The 19,669-nt window shown below is 42.2% G+C and overlaps 1 protein-coding gene across 3 annotated transcripts in view; it reads right to left on the reverse strand.

Moving 5' to 3' along the window:
- Nid2 (nidogen 2) overlaps window positions 1–19,669 on the reverse strand; it is a 60,662-nt gene that overhangs the window by 32,468 nt on the left and 8,525 nt on the right. For all 3 annotated transcript variants that reach the window (XM_076850287.2, XM_076850285.2, XM_076850286.2), the window contains exons 3-7: window positions 18,616–18,848; window positions 13,154–13,905; window positions 3,473–3,622; window positions 2,820–3,065; window positions 1,121–1,321 (exon numbers count right to left, since the gene is read on the reverse strand). In XM_076850287.2, the coding sequence (XP_076706402.2) occupies window positions 1,121–1,321; window positions 2,820–3,065; window positions 3,473–3,622; window positions 13,154–13,905; window positions 18,616–18,848 (1,582 nt within the window). The remainder of the gene's footprint in view (window positions 1–1,120; window positions 1,322–2,819; window positions 3,066–3,472; window positions 3,623–13,153; window positions 13,906–18,615; window positions 18,849–19,669) is intronic.

The raw sequence follows: 19,669 nt of genomic DNA on the forward strand, positions 1-19,669 counted from the left end.
TTTATTCTGATGCTAAAGATGAGACAATAGGGCTGAGGTAGAGCACTTGTCTAGCATAGGCAAAGCCCTGGGTTCAATCCCTAGTACAAAGAAGAAAGAGAAAAGAGGCTCTCATGTTAAGTGATCTTCCCCACAGGTTATAAATGGCAAGCCCAGGATGTGGATTTGTAACTTCTGACTCCAAATCTTTCATTAGCTTTATAATACTCTGTAGCATCTTTCTGTAGCTTTTAAAGCAGACTAAAATCATGAGCTAAAACAAGGTTACAGGACAAATTCTAATTATATATACATATATATATATATATATGTGTGTGTGTGTGTGTGTGTTTAATATATATATATATATATATATATATATATATATATAGAGAGAGAGAGAGAGAGAGAGAGAGAGACAGAGAGAGAGAATTTTTTAATATTTATTTTTTTAGTTTTTAGTGGACACAACATCTTTATTTTATTTTTATGTGGTACTGAGGATCAAACCCAGCGCCTGGTGCATGCCAGGAGAGCGCGTTACCACTTGAGCCACATCCCCAGCCCAACAAATTCTAATAATATTTTGTCATGCTCCAGAGAGTAAAATCTGTATATATTTACATCATCTCAGCCAGGCGTGGCAGAGCACCCCTGTAATCCCAGCAGCTTGGGAGGCTGAGATAGGAGGATCATGAGTTCAAAGCCAGCCTCAGCAATGGCAAGGTGCTAAGCAACTCAGTGAGACCCTGTCTCTAAATAAAATACAAAATAGGGCTGGGGATATGGCTCAGTGGTTGAGTGCCCCTGAGTTCAATCCCTGGTACTGGAAAAAAAAAAAAGAAGAAGAAGAAGACTATATCTATATCATCCCTACCCACCCCCAGAGATAATGTTGTTATGAATTATCTTATTACTATTTGAAAGTACTGGGTAGGGAATTTGTGTATGATAGCTGGCACTCTGCTCACTTACACTATGTCATAATAAGAGTAACAAGAATAAACTGGTATTGAGCTCACATTATCTTCCACACACTGTTCTAGGACTTTCCATGTAGTTATACCTTTAATTTTCGTAACCATCCTGGGAGACAGGTACCAATCCCATTTTCTAAGAGGTGAGTACTGGCTATACATACCTGACTCTGAGTAATGGTAAATCTCTTTGTAGGGAGTAATATGGGCTGTGAAGTTTGCTGGGACATAGGGCACCTGGCCTTGGATGTGGGTCTTGATGCTCAGATAATTCTCCGTGTCCAGTCCCTCAGCAGTTTGAGTGATTCGAACCCTCTCCTCTCCTGGGTAGAAAGTAACTTCTGTGTCATGGATAAAGGTAGCACCTGGTGAGGAAAAGAATTCAGCAAAAAGGTTAATAAAAGCCTTGCTTAAATAACAGCCAGTACTGGCTGGGGCTGGGCCTTAGGCTTGGTGGTACAGCACTTGTCTAGGATGCATAATGTCCTAGGTTCGATCCCCAGCAATCCCAGCACATGTTTCCTCCTCCCAGCTTCTACTACTGTGGGAGATGGTGCCTAAAAAGATGATCTGATATTCAGACTGAGTCCTACCAGCTATTTAACTCCTTAAGTTCCTCAAACGTTCAATCAACATGTCTGGTCTCATTACCGTGCACTGTTTCTCTTTATAGGAGCTTATATTCTGTGAGAAACAGACTCTTGGAAACCTCCTTGACCTATCCAAGGTTGTCAGAATTAGCAAAAATAAGCAAGGCAAAAACAAAACACAAATCTATAAACCAGATACCCAGTTAAATTTGAATTTCAGATAAACAATGAATATATCTTTTATATACATCACATGCAATATTTGGGGTATACTTATAATTTAAAAATCATTGCTTATCTGACATTCAAATTTAACTTGGTTTGCTATATTTTATTTACTTTTGACCCAAGGTTATTCAAATCTTGATTAATAGCAAGATCCTATAAACAGCCATTGAGCTCTGCTGCTGGAGGTGAGGAAAGAACTTCTCTCACCCTTTTACTTTACATGCAATAAAAATTTTGCAGGTGAGAACCCAAAAAGTCTCCCCCACACTTTGTCTATCAAAAGGACCAGCAGTCCTGGCCTCTCCTGGGAGCTTGGTTTGAAAAAATATTGCAGACCCCACCACAGGCCTACTGAATCAGAATTTCCATGCCCACAAATCATCCAGGCAATTTGCAGGCAGATTAAAGTCTGAAAAGTACTGGTCTACACCACTCTACGTAAGGGATGTAGAGGTGCAAGAGGAGAAAAAGCAGCCCCTCCTCCATGAAGTAAAGTCATCTCCAGATGTCCTGTAGGTATATTGTTTTTGCATCTCCTTGACAGATCTGTATACAATAATGCAAACAGAATGTCACAAATGTACTCCAAAAAATTGGGGCAAGAGGACACAAACACTCCCAATGGAATTGGCCTATTTCTCAGAACAGCTGGAGAAACATTTAGAAGTAATTGCTCTTTCAAAAATCAGCTCTAGATGGGCAGGGCAGCTGCACTATAATCCCAGCTACTAGAGGCTGAGGCAGGAGGATCCCAACTTTGAGGCCAGCCTTAGCAACTCAGTGAGACCTTGTCTCAAAATAAAAACAGCTGGATGTAGCTCAGCACTTGCCTAACATATCTGAGGTCCTGGGTTCAAGGCCAAATACTACATATACACACACAAATTCAGTTGTACAAAGCCAAACCATTCCCAACTATGGGCAGAACCACACCTGTGGGTTCAACAATGAGAAAATTCCCTTTCCCTGTATAAAACCTCAAGACATTGCCCCAAGGAGCAACAGCACAAGGCAGTGCTATCAGCCCTCTCAGGGCGCCACTCACCTGTGAAGCTGAAGCCATTCTCAGAGCCTGGTTTTTCCAAGGCAAAGAGCCAGCCAAAGAGGCCTCCAATTGGTGTGAGGGGGAGAAGGGCTTGGGCTGCGGGCTGTGGGATGTGGCTGATGGCTGTGTAGGCTCTGCCGTCATTGCCCACAATGTAAGCATGCAGGTCCACGTCAGTGAAGTGCACAGGTGTTTGGCCCACGTGGAGGTGGCCACTCACCTTCCCGTTGACTCGATGAGGTGCCCCTAGAAGATGGTAAGCCCAATTAGCCCTGGCCATCAGCCAAGTTCCAGAGGGGAGCACCCAGACAAAACGATTCCACTGACCATTCGCCAAGCTCCCTCCTTAGTAAGTCATTTTAATGATGCCCTAACCAGTCAATTATCCAAGGATGAAAAGGTCCTGTCTGGGATCTCTTCTCCTAGCCTCCTATCCCCTTTGGCTCTAAGGAGCTGGAGCAAAGGGAGGAGGACATCTCTGGATAATTTCAAATTGGTAAATCAGTCCAAATGTCTCTGTTCCTCAAACATTCATTCATTGAGCACCGGCAAGTTGCTAGGTCCACAAAGCAGAGCTCACAGTGGTAGCTGGAAACTAGCAGGCAGCAGAACACACACAGACCAGCCCCCACCCCTGTGCCCCAGCCAATCACCTTCCGGAAGACAGTGCTTCCCATTTCCATAAAACCCGGACTGGCAGTGGCAGCAAAAGCCAGTGGCATAATCCGTGCAGAAGGCATGCTGGGAGCACCGTCCATGGTTGTGTTCACAGGTTTCCTTATTGGCAGAATTATATGTAAAGACTGAAAAATAAAACAAACTTGCATGAGGACGACAGCATTTCCAGCATTGTGTCTGCCAGCGTCAACAGGCCACAGCATCTGCTCCTCAAAATCAGTTTGAATTATAATAAACAAATAGGTGTTTAAAGTTTAAGAGACAGAAATAACATTGGACTCAAGGGAATTAACTTGCTTTGTCCTCTGACAAGAAGCGCAGCTTATTGCTGTCATCTGGGTCTTATTTCAAAGCAGGTGAACTAAGATGAGGCTGCCCCACTGAGGTCCAAGAGCAGAGAAATGAAGGGAAACCAGCAAGTGCACGTTAGGTTGACCTTATCAAAAAATGGCCAAATGCTAGCAACTTTGTATGGTTCAATCTAATAGTAACGGCCTGCTCAGGGGAAGACAGAGGTGAGGAGCTGAAGAATGTGATCTATGTCTGACCATTCTTCTTCCAGGTAACCTGAGCTTAAAAGTAACCTATAACTGGTCTCACTTCCCAGAATTTGACTTTGAGAAAGAAGAGCCTTAAAGAATGTAGCTTAATTTTTCATATCTCTGTTTGTATATGAAGTGTGTAATAAGAATTGAAATGCATTCTGCTGTTATGTATTTAAAAAAATAAAAATCAATAATAAATAAATAAATAAATGAAAGAAGAATGTAGCTTAAAGAAAGTGTGTGGGGAGAAGCGAGTAGAGGAGGGAGAAAGGAAGGGAATCCTGCTATTAAAACATTCTGCACCGTTGCAGGGTTTGCTGTGTAGGGTAGAGCACAAGAATGGTTTCCACGCAACAGTAGAGAGCTTGAGCTATGGTCACATTTTCTAGAATGTTATGGTAATCTTGACGCTCCAGCCACTGTTGCTCATTGCTCCATCTCCCATGTACTTCACCCATTTAAAAAAGGGGGGGGGGGAGCTGGTGTTGTGGCTTAGCGGTAGAGTGCTCACCTAGCACGTGTGAAGCCCTGGGTTCGATTCTCAGCACCACATACAAATAAATAAGTAAAATAAAGGTATTAAAAAAAAAAAAAAGTACGGGGACTTGTTGCACAACAGTGCAACAGGGGACTTGGAGCAAATGTCATTGTCCATAAAGAAAATGACCAATGTAATTGGTACAGCTGGAGGTGGGAGGAGCATTTCAGAGAGAGAGAATTTTAATATTTATTTTTTAGTTACCGGCAGACACAACATCTTTGTGGCGCTGAGGATCGAACCCAGGCCACACGCATGCCAGGCGAGCACACTACCGCTTGAGCCACATCCCCAGCCCTGGGAGGAACATTCAAAGAAGGACTCAAGGGTGCTTTCTCCCAGGACACTGGGGGATGTGCTCATCCCAAGCATGGCCACCAGGAGGTGAAGTAGCTGTATACCCCTCAGCCTCTGAGACCCCAGGAGATGGAGTGGATTGGAGACTCCAGAAGACCACTGATAAGGCAGGATTGGCATGAAGATGTGAGACTCTGATGCTGTCATGGAGCTCCCAAGGAAGTCCACCCTACTCACAAATACATATCATTGTGAAGGAAACAGGAAGGGAAGGAAGAAATCAAAAGATCAATATTTACCCTGTATTTCATCAGAGAAGAGAACCAAACCAGAGGGAGAAGATACAGTGCCATATATGTAACAACGTAGCCAAAGACTTGTTTCAGCAAATAAAAATGTTAACAAAGTGAACATTTTAGTACTGATCAGATGACAGATACTCTTCCAAAACTTTCAGATTCATTTTCATAAGAGCCCTACACTCAGAGCCCTTTTAATTTTAGGGACAGGGTCTCCCTAAATTATCAAGGCTGACTTTGAAGTTTTGATCCTTCTGCCCCAGCCTCCCTAGTAGCTGGAATTACAGATGTGCACTACCACGCCCTGCATAGGCACTGTTTCTAATCCCTGTTTTGCAAATAAAGAAATGGAAGCAAAGAGGATGAAAGTGACTCACTGAAAGTCACACGGGAAGTACACAGCAAAGGTGGATTGGAAGCCAGGAAGTCTGCGTTTGGAATCTTAACTGCGACTCTTTACCACCCTCCTTTGGGACACGGGTACATATATGGTGAGCCTAGGATAAGGAAGCGATTAGGTGTTTGGGGTTAGTCAGCATAGACTCCAATGGAGGAAGTTTTGAGTCAGACTCTGCAAATCAGATTTAATGGTAGGAAGAGAAGATCATCCAGGTGCATATTTTTTTTAAAAAGCACTGGCAAGGAGCAGTGAGAATAGCAATACCATTGGTTTCTGGACAGTACTTGAAAGCTGTTTACAAAAAAGCAGCAAGCTGAGGGGTTGGAGGTCAAATAGATAACCTTGATTCAAGTGGAAAATCTGATTAAGAACAGAGCAGGCCTGGAGACAGTGACTCAAGATTTGCTACAAAGCCTTGATGATTTGGCTAAGAAATTCCAGCTTGATAAAAATAGAGAATTAGGCATAACTCAGCTTTTCAAATAGGAAAATAACGTGCATAATGACTTTCATGTTTAAAAGAGGAAAGTGACAAAATTCAAGACAAAAAAGAAGCAGAACAGATCATGATAAAAATATTATAGAGGTTGGAGTACAGAAAAGTATCATTGTCCACCATTGGTTTTAAAAAGGAGGGAGGACCATTTTGAATTTAAAAAAAAAATGAATGTAACCTGGGTGTGTCAAAGTCTCAGGTTTTTTCAGCTCAGAAAGTCGCAAGTAAGTGTAAAGCAGCTCCAAGTGTGTTCCCTGCTAAGCTCTACCATCTTAGGTATCTCTGCACAGACAATGGACTTGTGTTTTAGCGCTGTCCTCTTTAAAATCAGGATGACACCACCTTCCCCACACCTGTGTTGCCAGAAGTCACCTTTTTTTTCTTCTTACTATACTTCTAAGAACCAAGGCAAAAAAGGCAGTCTGATGCAAATGTAAAGGACAGGCATTTTCAGAAAAATTCAGCTACAAATAAAACCAAGTTGTACACACTGTTTTGCAAATTAAGAAATGACAGATTTGTGTTATAGTCCCTCTGTTTCCATTAATTTTGTAAAGAATTGTTCTTTGGCCTAGTTCCTACTCTAAGACTAGATTATGAATCAAGTGGGTAGAGGAGAGAGTATAGATCCAAAGAGTTCGGTTAACTTAACTGAAAAAAATTGGTATAATCATAGCTTTTATGCAGGTAAAAGGAGAGTCACAGCAACACAGCCAGCAACTTAACATACACAATCATGCAAAGATTTGTGAGTTTATGAGAAGCCACATTATATTTTTCTACCAAAAAATAAATCCCAAAAAAGGCTATCAATATAAGATTCAAACTCTCGCATGGGCTAACTAGTTAATGGTAAGTTCACCTGAGAATCTTTTCAAATAGTTTTTTTTTTTTAATAGAAAATTGTAATTTTAGGATGAAACTTACTGAGCCAAGCACACACACAGCCTTCCAGCCCCATGGCAGCCACAACAAAAAGAGATGAGTTTGTTCCCCTTATAACGCCTCTTCCACACCAGTCTCCATACTCAGATGCACACACAGATTTACACACTCAACACTTAAAATGGCTGCTTGTTAATTTAGGTGAAAGGCAAATGCCTCTTGCAATTTTCTTTCATTCATTCAATAACCAGAAAAATATTTATTGAAACTCCCTCTACACTTAGCTCTGGTATAGAAATCAGGGATAGAGCTGGGATCAAAGGAGACAAGAATCCCTGTTCCAAAGCTTATTTTTCTCGTGGGCAGCAGTTAAGAACAAGTATGGCAGATGTGTTAAGAGCTGTGTAGGGAAAGACAAGAGGGAGGGAAGGGGCGGGTGTGATTCATTCTTTTAAATGACATGGACATTGAAAAAAGATGACCTTTGGGCAGAGATGTAGAGGGTGTGAGGGAGTGAGCCTCATGAACTCATGGTAGGTTTGTGGGGATGAAGAGCTTTGACAACAGCTGGGAACCTCAGGCAAATTCACTCCAGTCCTGACAGCAACTGACCCTCATCCTGGCACCCTCAACCCTTCACAAGGAGAGCTGCATTCCTCTCAGTGGACTCCAGAGACCACGGCATCAGGATCACCTGAGATGTCTATTAAAAAAAGCGGACTCTGAGCCCCACTTAGACCTACCAAGTCAAGTCTACAGGCTGATGCCAGGGATCTGCACTTTAGCCCAGCCCAAAGAATCTAATGACAGCTTCTGGCGACCACATAGGATCTTCACAAGCTTCTCATTTCTGAGTTAACATGCTTAATGAGTTTGAACCAAATGCAGCTCCTGGGTGGGTGGAATGTCAAGGAATTAACTTATGCTCATTCCCAGCCATCTATCTGATATGGAGCTGGGTGTTTATGGCCCAGTTGGATCTTAAGCTTACAAGAATACAATATGAAGATTTTTTTTTTTTAGTGGAGGTAACACAGAAACACAATAGCCAGTTCCCTTTTACAGGTCCCTTCCCTGAGGAGGGGGGAGAATTGAAACTAGAAATGTGTACCCACACGTGACAATCTTTCCAGAGCAAGAGAAGCCAGACTTCTGGCCAATGTGATATCTCAATTTCTATGGGAGTTAGATTCAGAGAGACAGTGTAGGATTGGAATTAAGATCTGGAGCCCAGAGAATGGTCCAATAGACACATCTAATACAAAGTGGCACTTTTTCCTTTCAGTGGCCTCTTGCATGTGTCATTATTGTTGGGATGTATTTGCAAACCTTCTTCCTATTATGGTAAGGAGATATTATCTCCATTTTTAAGATGAGAAAACAGAGGCCCACAGAGATCAGCAATCTTCTGGCTCTAAATCCCACGCTCTTTCCATTTTATACCAGCAGTGTTCACATTCAGTGGGCATCAGAATCACGGCGGGCATCTGGTTGTAAAATGCTGATTCTATTTCAGAAGGTGGAGGAAAAAGAAAAAAAAAAAAGCAGTATTTCTAACAGAGCCCAGGTGAATTAGATAGAGGGGACTATAATATTGATAAATATGTTTTTTATTCCATGGATTTCTCTTCTGATCACATAAGCTTCTGTCATGGGAAGTTGAGATGACACAGAGCTGAGCTGATGGCATCTCTGTACACAGCAGTGGGCTAAGGCTGCCAGGTTTGAATGAGCTCAATTTGTCACAGATTTGCCTACTGAGGCTTGAGAGTTGCTAAAGGAATCTTAACATGAGGATTTTTTTAATCTAACGTATTTTTTCCATTTGTTTTTTTTTTTTATACTCTTCTCATATCCTTTAATAGAAAGAAAAATGGGGTGGGGATACATAAGCAAAAAGAAACAAAGGCACTGCCAAAGTACTTGAGACTTGTCCTAATTGGGAATTTTTAACAAAAGTAGAAAGTTCTTCTCTGCTGCGCTGTTCTGACCTATCCTTCAATCTTCATTTTTTCAGCTGCACTTAAGCACTGGTGTTCAGCCCTTGGCCTGCCTGCCCTCCTCACTGAGGGCTCTGGCCCCACTGTGGGAGGTAGGCAGGCTCCATAGTGGACCAAGTTCATTGCCACAGGAGGACAGAGGGCTTCCGGCACTGGCTGCCTCCATGGTGGCTGGAGTGACTTTTACTTTTAACAACTCTTCATTGCCTTCTCAAGAAAAAGAATGAACACTTTCACTTCAGAACTGGTTGATAGAAAGACAGACTAGGAAAAAGAACCACATCCCACTTTATAAGGAAAAGCAGTGGCCTGTCTTCCCCTCTATGGTAGTTGATTTCTGATGCATGTGTTGGGTACAATGATGCAGGTGGCAAACGGTGCTCAGGACCTTGCGGGCAGCAGTTTACATCAACTAGCATGACACCAACAGTCTCTCTCCACTTTTGGAGAAGAAACAGGATCCTTACCAGGACTCTCTGTATGTAGCTGTACTCACAGGTATGGGGCCTTCATTCCCAGGCCTCAGCAATCTGGAGATATACCAGGAACATAAGGTTTTTAAGGGCTGGACTGGGAGCAGAGCCTGCTCAGGCTCATCCCAGGGTGGGCATCCAGTGAGCAATATACTCCTGCAGCACCCACCACCTACCCCAAGGACAGAAATAGAGTGAAACTTCAGGTCTTGGAAATCCTGCTCAGGCTGGGCTTTCCCAACATGGCTGCCATCCAAGTAGAAAGAAGATCCCCCATGGAGTGCCCCTCTCCTTTTGCCATACAGGCCAAGATTAAACTAAGCTTCTTTAGCAGCACCTCAGCAAGCTTAAGGACATCTAAGACCCCGGTGAGTCCATCTGCTTCCTTGCTACTCCCAACGCAGGCAGTCCCTGGTCCTGGCTGGCTGAAGTCTTCTCTGAGGACTCCCACTACCCCTTCCCTCCCTCTCCTCACCTCTCTCTTCCCCTCCCATTTCTACCTCTGTACCTCCACTCTTGTCATTCTGCTATCTAGAATGATTTCAGACTTTATTTCTCTTTTATTTCAGACTCCCGAGGCCTGGCTGGAGCACCTTCTCTTTCAGCAAACGTTCTCTGACTACAGTGACATCCACCAACCACCCATCCCTGGGGTACCCCACAGACGTCCCCCATTCTTCCTTGGAATCTCCATCGGCCTCTTACTAGGTGAGTCACTAGGTATTCCCAACCTTCACTTTCTGCCTCTGCAAGATGGAAAGGATTACCGAACTACCTCAGAGGCCATTCTGAGGACTAACCAAGATAATACAATCGAAGCAAAGCTCCTGCTTAGAGAACTGGTGGGCACTCAGTAAACACTCTTGAAAACTTCCACCAGCACACAGTTCAGAGAAAAGTACATAGCAGGGACTCGGGTAATGTCTGGCTTGACAGCAAACAGCTGGAGCTCCCTGGAAGCAGACATCTCAGAGAAAGGACACATACAGCCACTGCTCTGCTGGTTCTCGAGTCTACAAGAATAGAACACTTGGGGCCAGAACCTGAATGTGATGAGGACATTCTTTCCTGATGAAAACCTAATTTGAAAAGAATCTAGATTTCTGAATTTAAAGAAAAAAAAATAGTTTGTAAAAAGAGTCCCTAATGAGAAAAACAAATAAATAAAAAGACAAGAAATGTTTTCTGGGTCTTTAAATCTTAATTTCTTGGCTTGGCAAGATGACTACTATAAACTTAAAAGAGATACTAAAATTTATAGGGTGTGGAGCTTCCCAGGCCCAATTTTTACTCTGGTAACTACTTAATGAGGTCTGTGTTATCTTCATTTTATAGTTGAGGAAAATAAGGGTCAAACAGAGTCCATGACTTGCCTAAAACCACACAGCAGAGGTAGAATCAAGTTCAAGTCCACCAGGCACTAAAATCCATGCACTTTCTACTCCATCAGCGGAAAAGGGCAGGCAGATGACACATGGCTGGTTCTTAGTTACAATATTCTAAGTGAGTCTCTGCCACCCCCATGTCCCCAGCTTCCAGAGTGAGCCCACCTCTACCTGATGCACCTCTGGGGTTCAATGTTTTATTCAACACACATACACACACACACACACACACACACACACAATTCCATGTTTCCACACTTCCCATCTCTCCATAAATTCCTTAAAAGAAAAAATGCTGGCTCTCCTTCAACACTTAAAAACTTCTAGTTATTATTTTCCCTAAATATCTCAGTGCATTACTCAGCATTTTTATTTGCATTTTGCCATTTCCAAACTCTCAGTGGTGGGCTACATTCAGCAGCTGACATAAGTCACAGTTCATGTCCCGCCAGTATTATGGTGACTGCCTTCACTTTTCAATGGCAAATCTCCCACACTGTTAATCCATCTCACAGCTCAAAGCAGCACGTGCCACCCCTTCTTAGGTCTTTAACAGACAACTGCATGGGACTCTTCTCAGGGCAGGAAATCACAAACCACAAATGGAAAGCCTTTGAGGACTACATCTTTACCTCAAAACCCTTTTGTGAAAATCTTTGACACTTTGGCTTTAAATTTTCTTTAGAGAACTCATACTGAGAATTCTGGAGGCTGTTCGAAATAGTTAAGATTCTGAAGTCTTCCAATAAAACCTGCATCTTCAGCTTTACAGCAATGAGGTCCCTTAGACACAAATCAAGGCAAAACTCTTGAATAAGCACTTTCTTCATTCTCTCCCATCCTCCACCCTATTTCCACTGTTTTTAATTTTCTAAAATTAGTAAGAGTAGCCACCTTTTTCTTTTCAAGAGACACTTTTGGGATTTAATAATGAAAGAAAACAAAAACACCAAAAATTAAAACTGTGTGCTTAGAATGATGATAAGGTGCTCAGGAGTTAGCTTGTATTTTATTCTCATCCTGAGTCTAGAGAGTAGTAGATTGGTCCATTTTTCTGAATCACACCTTCCTTCAACAACTATTTAAGAAAAAGCATAAATCATGAGATAGAGGGATAAAAAAGACAGTTCTTTCCTTCATGAAGCTTCGCATGCAAAAGTCACAAACAAACTAATTTCATGCCTCTGTTATTGGATATGAGTAGCACGTTCCTAGAATCTACTAGTGTAGACACTAAGTACTTCTCACATATTATCTCATGCAGTCCTCCCAATAAAACTACAAGAAGCAGGAGATTTGGGTGTTATGCGAGTTGCCTGAGGCAGCCAGGATTCAAGTCTAACACCCATGCTCTTCCTCTATTGTTACACAATACCACATTAGTCACAAATATTTTCTTCCCTCTTGTTATAAGCACTTTTCCAGGCAAAATCCTGCTGCCCAATGCCACAGCTGAACCTAGGTGGCTCTCTTTGTTGATCGGCATGCTTTTGTCATAATGAGGATGGAAAACAGAAAAGGTGAAAAAAAAAAAAAATGGAGGTGTAAAAGAAAGTGTCTGCCTCTGAGCTCTTTCCTCCTGGTAGAAGTCAGATGAGCTGTCCCTAGAACAAATGGAATAAATCTGTGGTCAGTTACCCATTCACATCTTTACAGCCCTGACCAGGAAGAAAGAGCTGACAAGACTCCAATGGGAAGAAGAGGCTGTTGATGAAGCCCTGCCTCCTACTCCTTCCAGCTCCAGTCAGTGAATCATTAAATGAGGACAAGGCTCCAGGGAGGAGGACATCACAGCTGCACGGACAGGAACCAGAAATGACAACAGACACAGGTGTGCCGCCATCTTCTCCCCGCATGGCTCTGCTCACCCACACATCACCACCAAGGGGAGCGCAAGGATTGTCCCATAAACCAGCGCGAGTCTGGCCTGTGCATCAGAGCTACCACCACCCGTGACTCAAAACCAAAGTGTTCAGCCCTCCTTCCCTGCTCTGCACATGAAGCCTCAAAATGCTTCACCTTTGCTGAACTTTCAGACTGAAATACTTCAGTGCACTTGAGAGCGCAGCTGGCACAAGCAAACCAGTTCTTCCCCGCTCATTTTGTGAGGCTCATTTTTAAAAACACATTATTAATGGTCAAGAGACTCCAACCAGAATCCGCCTGCCAAGATTTGTTTGGCAGAAGAAATTTATCTGCTGAAACACAGGGAGTAAAATTCAGTTCCAATCTTCTCGCTAAACTTTTCACCTACTCGCTTGAGAGAAAAAATCATGACTCTACCCAGACCAGCATTTAAAAAGTGAAACCTCAGTGCCCGCTTTTCTGATGCACTTACCCTCAGTGCTGGAACTGATGTCCTCCCCTGCTCCTACCGTGTACCTTCCTCGATTTGGGGGTGAAGGGTGACCTGGCACAGGGTAATTAGGAAGAACAACTTCGCCTTCTCCTTCAGGATGGGCGGCAGGAACTTGGGGTTTTGAAGGAATGGCCCCTCCATCTGGGTAGGGCTGGATGCCTCTATTTCCAGGATGGGGTGGTGGGCCTTCCCTGGGAGGAGCCAGTGACTCTCCATCTACCTCGGGTGGACTTGGGCTTCTGATGTCTGTCTGGTCCAAAGGTTCCACTCGATCTTCCAAATCTGGGGTGCCTACCTCCCCCTGAGATGCTCCGTTTTGAGTTTGAGGGTCTAAGGTAGCAGATTCTGTTTTAGGAGAGGGTGGCCAATCACTAGGTGCTGGGTGTGGCAAAGGGGAGGCCAGATCAGAATCTGGAGGAGAGATTCCACCTCCTAAAGGACCTGGATCAGTTTTCGAGGGGAGGGACACATCAGTTCTGCTGTGGCCATTCAATGCCTCCTCTGGTTCACTTGGAGGGTATTCAACCTCCTCCTCATTCTCGTCATAATAATCCAAATTGTCCTCAGTATAGTCGCTTTCTAGAGCTGCAGCATGGCTGAAGGAATGTTCCAGGGAAGCCGAAGAACGGAATGTGGAAAGGTCTCCAACCGCTGCAGGTCTGATGTTGTCCAGCGGGGACCTGCTGCTGATATGAAAAGCCCACACTCCAGGAATCCCCAGGTTGCTTAGTCTAAATAGAAAGGAAAAGCACATTGTAACTGAAATGTCCATTCATCCTCCTTCCCACAAAATTGAGCAATTTTTTTTTTTAAACAGAAAGACAATTAAAAAGAGATTTGTGTTTTCACTAGTGCATAAGACAAAATAAATGCAGACTTGCAATCAGGCATAGGGGTGCATCCTGTAATCCCAGCAGTTCGGAAGGCTGAGGCAGGAGGACTGAGAGTTCAAAGCCAGCCTCAGCAAAAAGTGAGACACTAAGAAACTCAGTAAGACCCTGTATCTAAGTAAAATGCAAAAAAAGGGATAGGAATGTGACTCAGTGGTCGAGTGCCCTTGAGTTCAATCCCCAGTATCCTCCCCCTGCAAAAAAAGCAGACTTGCATGGTAAAAGGAATATGCTAGAATATTGGTATGAACTACCTTTAATTTAACATTATGTTTTGAATACAGACCATCATAACTTGATAAATCTGCTCTACAATCCAACTATTTTTTTTAAATATGACTATTTAAAAACAAATAAGGAGTGTGGGAATAATTTATCCTTTCTCTACTTATCTGAAAACTTGTAACACACTCAAGAAAATTCATGCTTACAATTTCTTCACCAAACACTCAAACAATAATGACCACTATACACTTTAGTTAGGTGCCAGCCCCTGTACCAAGTGCTTCACGTTCTTCATAACATAGCAAGGTAAAGACGGTGATCACACCTAATTTTACTGAGATAAAAATAGGATCCGAGAGGTTCACTAATATCCTTAGGATCACATAACTAATTGCTGCCAGAGCCTGGACTTAAATTCAGTGCTAACACTAAAGCCCATTTTCTAAACATCTGTATTATATCATAAAACTAAATCATGATAGTTAGAACCTGGATTATCACTACTCAAAGCAAAGTTAAAAAGACATTTTCATTATTGTCCCCACAGAGAATGGAGAATCAAATAAAAATTTCTGAAAAAAACCCCAGTAACCATTAAAGTTTAAAAATTTTTTGAGCAAATGCAGAACAAATTTAAGGGGAAAATAAGAATGTAGCTTAGTCAATCTGGGTGAGGTTGTGCACTCCTGTAATCCCAGCAGTTTGGGAGGCTGAGGCAGGAGGATCATGAGTTCAAAGCCAGACTCAGCAACTTAGCAAGGCCCTAAGCAACTCAGTGAGACTCTGTCTCTAAATAAAATACAAAAATGGGCTTGGGATGTGACTCAGTGGCTAAGCACCCCTGGGTTCAATCCCTGGTACCCACCACCAAAAAAAGAATGTAGCTTGTTAAAATGAAAGGAGTCTTAAGTGAGAAGTCTTTGCAAAAACATCTAAAGACCACTCATTTTCTCCACTAGAAAGTATCAATGATTCTATTCAGTTTTCCAAATATCCCAATAATCCATTATTTTAGAGTCAATGATACATTCTGAAGAGAACAACTATCCATAAGATTTTTAAAACTAAGAGGAAACTTGAGCTAGCAAGAGTCTGGCTAGCTTGAATCTACCAGTTTATAGACTCTTCTGCTGTTTATATAAAATGCCATGCTCAAATTCTCCCATGCTATGGAATTTCATCCAAAGTCAGCAATGAGGAATAAGAGTGAATAATGAATAAGATATTTAAAATGTATTGAATTGCAAAAGAAAAAGAGACCTCTGCTTTAGGGGGTAGGTATTCATCATATTAGTCTGGGTTTTTACAGTAAAAATATTTTAAAACACAATTTGAGATTCTCTCTCGTGTGTGTGTGTGTGTGTGTGTGTGTGTGTGTGTTCGTATGCACATATTTGTTAGTGTATGTATATGCTGCTGCTGCTGTAGTAAATCTAGGAAAAGAAAAGCATAGAAAATAAAACTGTGATCCTTAGAACAATAGGCTATGCAAAAACAGTATTTTCATAAGAATTAGTGGTGTTCAGAAGCAAAAAGGAAAATTAAAGAAGATATGAGAAAACCCTAGCCATCTAGGATATTAAGTTGATCATCACATTAGAAGTGTTGCAGCTTTGAAATCTGTTCTCGAATTTAGAAACAGGAAACTATAAAACTTTCAGAGTAGGGCTACGCAAATAATGGTAGATAAGAGCTAAATCAAATAGCCTTCTGATGACATAAATAATGATTTTGGATTCTGTCATAGTATATCATGGGAAAGTAACTAGTTTGAGTTTATCATAAAATCCCAGGTCATTTGTAAGGCTTAGTGATAGAAAGAAATTATTTCCTAGAGGGGAAAACCAGGCTACAAAATAGGATGCTAATGCCTTCCTTGTTAGGTTGTTAGAAAGATTAAGTGAGAAAACCACACAAAATGCCTAGTACACACCCTGTGCATGATTTACCTACTTAGTATTACTATCTTCCAGAAGACAGAAAAGTTTAATCAACCAAAATGCAAATGTACACGTTCACATTTAAGTTTGCAAAAGAAGAGTCTGACAAACATTATGAATTATTTAATTTATGACCTTTTAATTTACCAGTATAGGACAAGTTTGAGGAAAAGAAAGGTTCCATTGACAAGAAAAATAACTTTACTCTTTAGTGATGCATACCAAAGTATTTAGGAGTGAACTGAAATGTCACTTGTCACTTCCTTTAATTCAAAAACATGTTAAATGTTCATCAACAAGTTGGACAATGCAGAACATACACGATGCAATGCTTTATTGTCTCAAAATGATAATATAGACAGACATAGGACTGAAAGGTGCCTGTAAGACAGTGACCAATGTGAAAATACCACATGTAAAGTGAACAAACAATTTGTGTTTTAAAAAGTTTGTGTATGTACCTCAAACACAGGAAGGATGGCTAACGCTGTTTATCACTTGAAGTGGTGATCATGGGTACTTTTTACTTTTATTTCACATTGTTCTGCATCGTCTGTACATTTTTTTTATATACTTCATTTTGGTCCCAATTTCTCCCCACCTCCTTGGTAATATTGGGGATTGAACCCTGGGGTGCTCTACATCCCCAGAACTTTTCATTTTTATTTGGAGATAGGGTATTATTGAGTTGCCCAAACTGCCTTCAAATTTGCAATCTTCCTGCCTCAGCCTCCTGAGTTGCTGGGATTACAGAACTGCACCACGGAGCCTGCCTTGGCCCCATTTCTTATTCTAATCTCAAGAAAATAAGAGATTTATGGAAAGTATCAATGATGAAGATGTGGACGGTCTGGAGAGGTAAGAGGCAGTGCTGTGTGCTTGTTGCACACATGTATGGTGTTAGATCTCAGGGCCTTCAGGAGTCTGGTGGGGGACACAACTGCTTTTTTCCCCATGGGCTTTGTGGTCCCACTGCTCCTGGGCCCTGTGTGGATGTCAGCCCTTACTCCAGACTCTGTGATTGGATTGACCTATTTGTCTACATTACCAGAGCACAAGTCATTGGTGTGCAGGGCCTGGCTCTTAAAAAATCTGTATACTGCAAGTGCTTGGCTCACTGTGAGCACTTTCACAATATCTGAGCAGTACAGAACCCAAGCTCCTGAATAAAAGAGCAGGATGGAGAGGGGAGGGGAGCAGAGAGAGAACCAGGAGCTAAGTTTGCCCCAGAGTCCAGACTACACAGAAGCCCAGCTAGATACCAAAAGATGCCCCCCTGTGGGTCACAGAATGGGAAAGGAGACAAGGGCTCAGCATAAAACAGAGTAAGCAATTGAGCACTCCTGACCTGCACTTGGGCTGTGGCTTGGCCACTTAACTCTGAGATCACAGGCAACTGATTTAACTTCCCTAAGCTTATTTGTAAAACTTAGAAAATAGTAGTACTTACTTCCTGCAATTCTGGTGACTTTTAATTAAGATAACACCTGGAAAGTATTTAGCACAATACTTAGCAAATAATAAGCTTTCAATAAACGTCAGCTCTGAGAAACCGTATCTGGCTGCAGTGCCCATGGTCTGGTAGTCAAGCAGAGCAGATGCCATGCATAGCTGTAAGGTGTTCCTATACCCAGGGGTGATTTAATGAAACGGAGACACAGTTAAGGGAGGCTAGGAGATAAACAATGTGTTCCATCTGGTTTCTGGACCAGTAGTCAGGAAAGGGATATAAGAAAGACAAAAACAAACAAACAAACAAAACAAACAAAAAACCCTCAAAATACCAGGGTTAATAAAAATCACACTGCCCCTAAATGGACTGACAAAACGGGTCAGGGCTCAATATTGCAATTGTGGAGTAAGCCAATGACATGGGTCCAATTCCAGCTACCCCACGGAAAACCAATTAGTGTAACTTCAGGTCATAAAGCCATAGAGAAATCCTGAGGCTTCTAAACATTTACAAATGTGTTTTATTCTTTTCCTAAATTATATTAATTTAATTTTTAACAGTACCTGTCCAATAGACTAAATCCTCCCCTGTGAAATTATTAACCTGAAAACCCTCCGCCTAGGCAGTTTATACTACTGGATATTTTTATGTGGTTCCAAGAGCAATGTTTTTCATAGCAAGCCTCAGTGGCTCTGCAAACACACACACACACTGCTGTTTCTGGTATCTATACTCAACAGGGCAGGAAAAATAAAGGACCTTTTACATCTTGGAGAACTTGATTCTCCCTGAGTCCAATCTAATTCCTGGGTTTGATGCATAGTCTTTCTTATAAGCCACCAAACGGTAATTTAACGGTCTATAGCCACTAGGATTTGGGTCCTAAATTCTTTATATTCAAACAGAAAAAGGGTTAAGCTCCATGTTACTTACTGGTAGAGATTTTTCACAGATTGTTCAGTGCTGGTCAAGCTGAAATATAAACCTTCTCGCTTCGGGTCATCAGCCTCGCCTCTGCAAAAGCCCACCCTGGCTGGAAGCTGGAGCTGGACGTTGTAGGACTCTTTGGGACGGGTTCCGAAGAACTGAAGACCGTTGGCCGGATAAAGAAAGAGGGCGTAGGAATCGGACTCATCGGATGCCAAAACCACCTGGAAAGTGTTCAGCTAATAAAAAGAAAAGAAAAAGAAATTGGAGACATCCTTAAACGAACAGATGAAGGAAATGACAGAATGCAGGCAAGACATCAAGGTGGAAAGGCTCTCACCTTTCTCAGGATTTCCCCAAATTGTCTTGAAATATAATCTTTAAAATTCCTTCTCCAAATTACAAATGTAATTTATAAGTACTATCATTCATGTATTATAAGTATCTTCTATCAATTCATATCAGTTGGCACAGAAAGAAAAAACACCTTAAAAATTTTTTACGTTTTCCAATATCTCTCTTCTAAACCCCTCTCAGAGCTAAGAGCAAGTAGCAAAGTTGACTTGTCCATTGCCACAGTCACTGCCCTAGTGTATAACCCCAGGCACTCAGCATCTCTCCTCTGGATCATTCATTCATGAATTCATGTATTTATTAGGTGCCCATGGAGGGCAGGCACTGGGTTAGGCACCAGCTGACCAAAAGGCCTCCTTGCTGCTCTCAGGGCCTCACTCTCTTTTCTCTTCCACACCAGCACCAGAGTTACCCTCAAGTCACAGATGAGGAAAAGACACAAGGGCTAGCGAATGTGCCAAAAGTCAGTCAGCAAGTCCGTGGTGGCAGCCAGAACCCACCCGTGCCCTGCACCACTAGGCCAGTCCTTAGCGCCCCATTCACGGGGATTTGTAATGGCCCAACCTCCCCTCGGTTCTGCTGTACCATCATTGGACTATTAAGTCATCCCCCTTTGTACCATGTATTTGGTGCTTCTATCCTTTGCTCATGTTTCTCTGCATCTACAAACCCTCCTAAGCTTCAGACACTGCCCCTCAGAAGTGTT

This window comes from Callospermophilus lateralis, chromosome 3 (assembly GCF_048772815.1).
Source record: "Callospermophilus lateralis isolate mCalLat2 chromosome 3, mCalLat2.hap1, whole genome shotgun sequence".
Taxonomy (NCBI): domain Eukaryota; kingdom Metazoa; phylum Chordata; class Mammalia; order Rodentia; family Sciuridae; genus Callospermophilus; species Callospermophilus lateralis.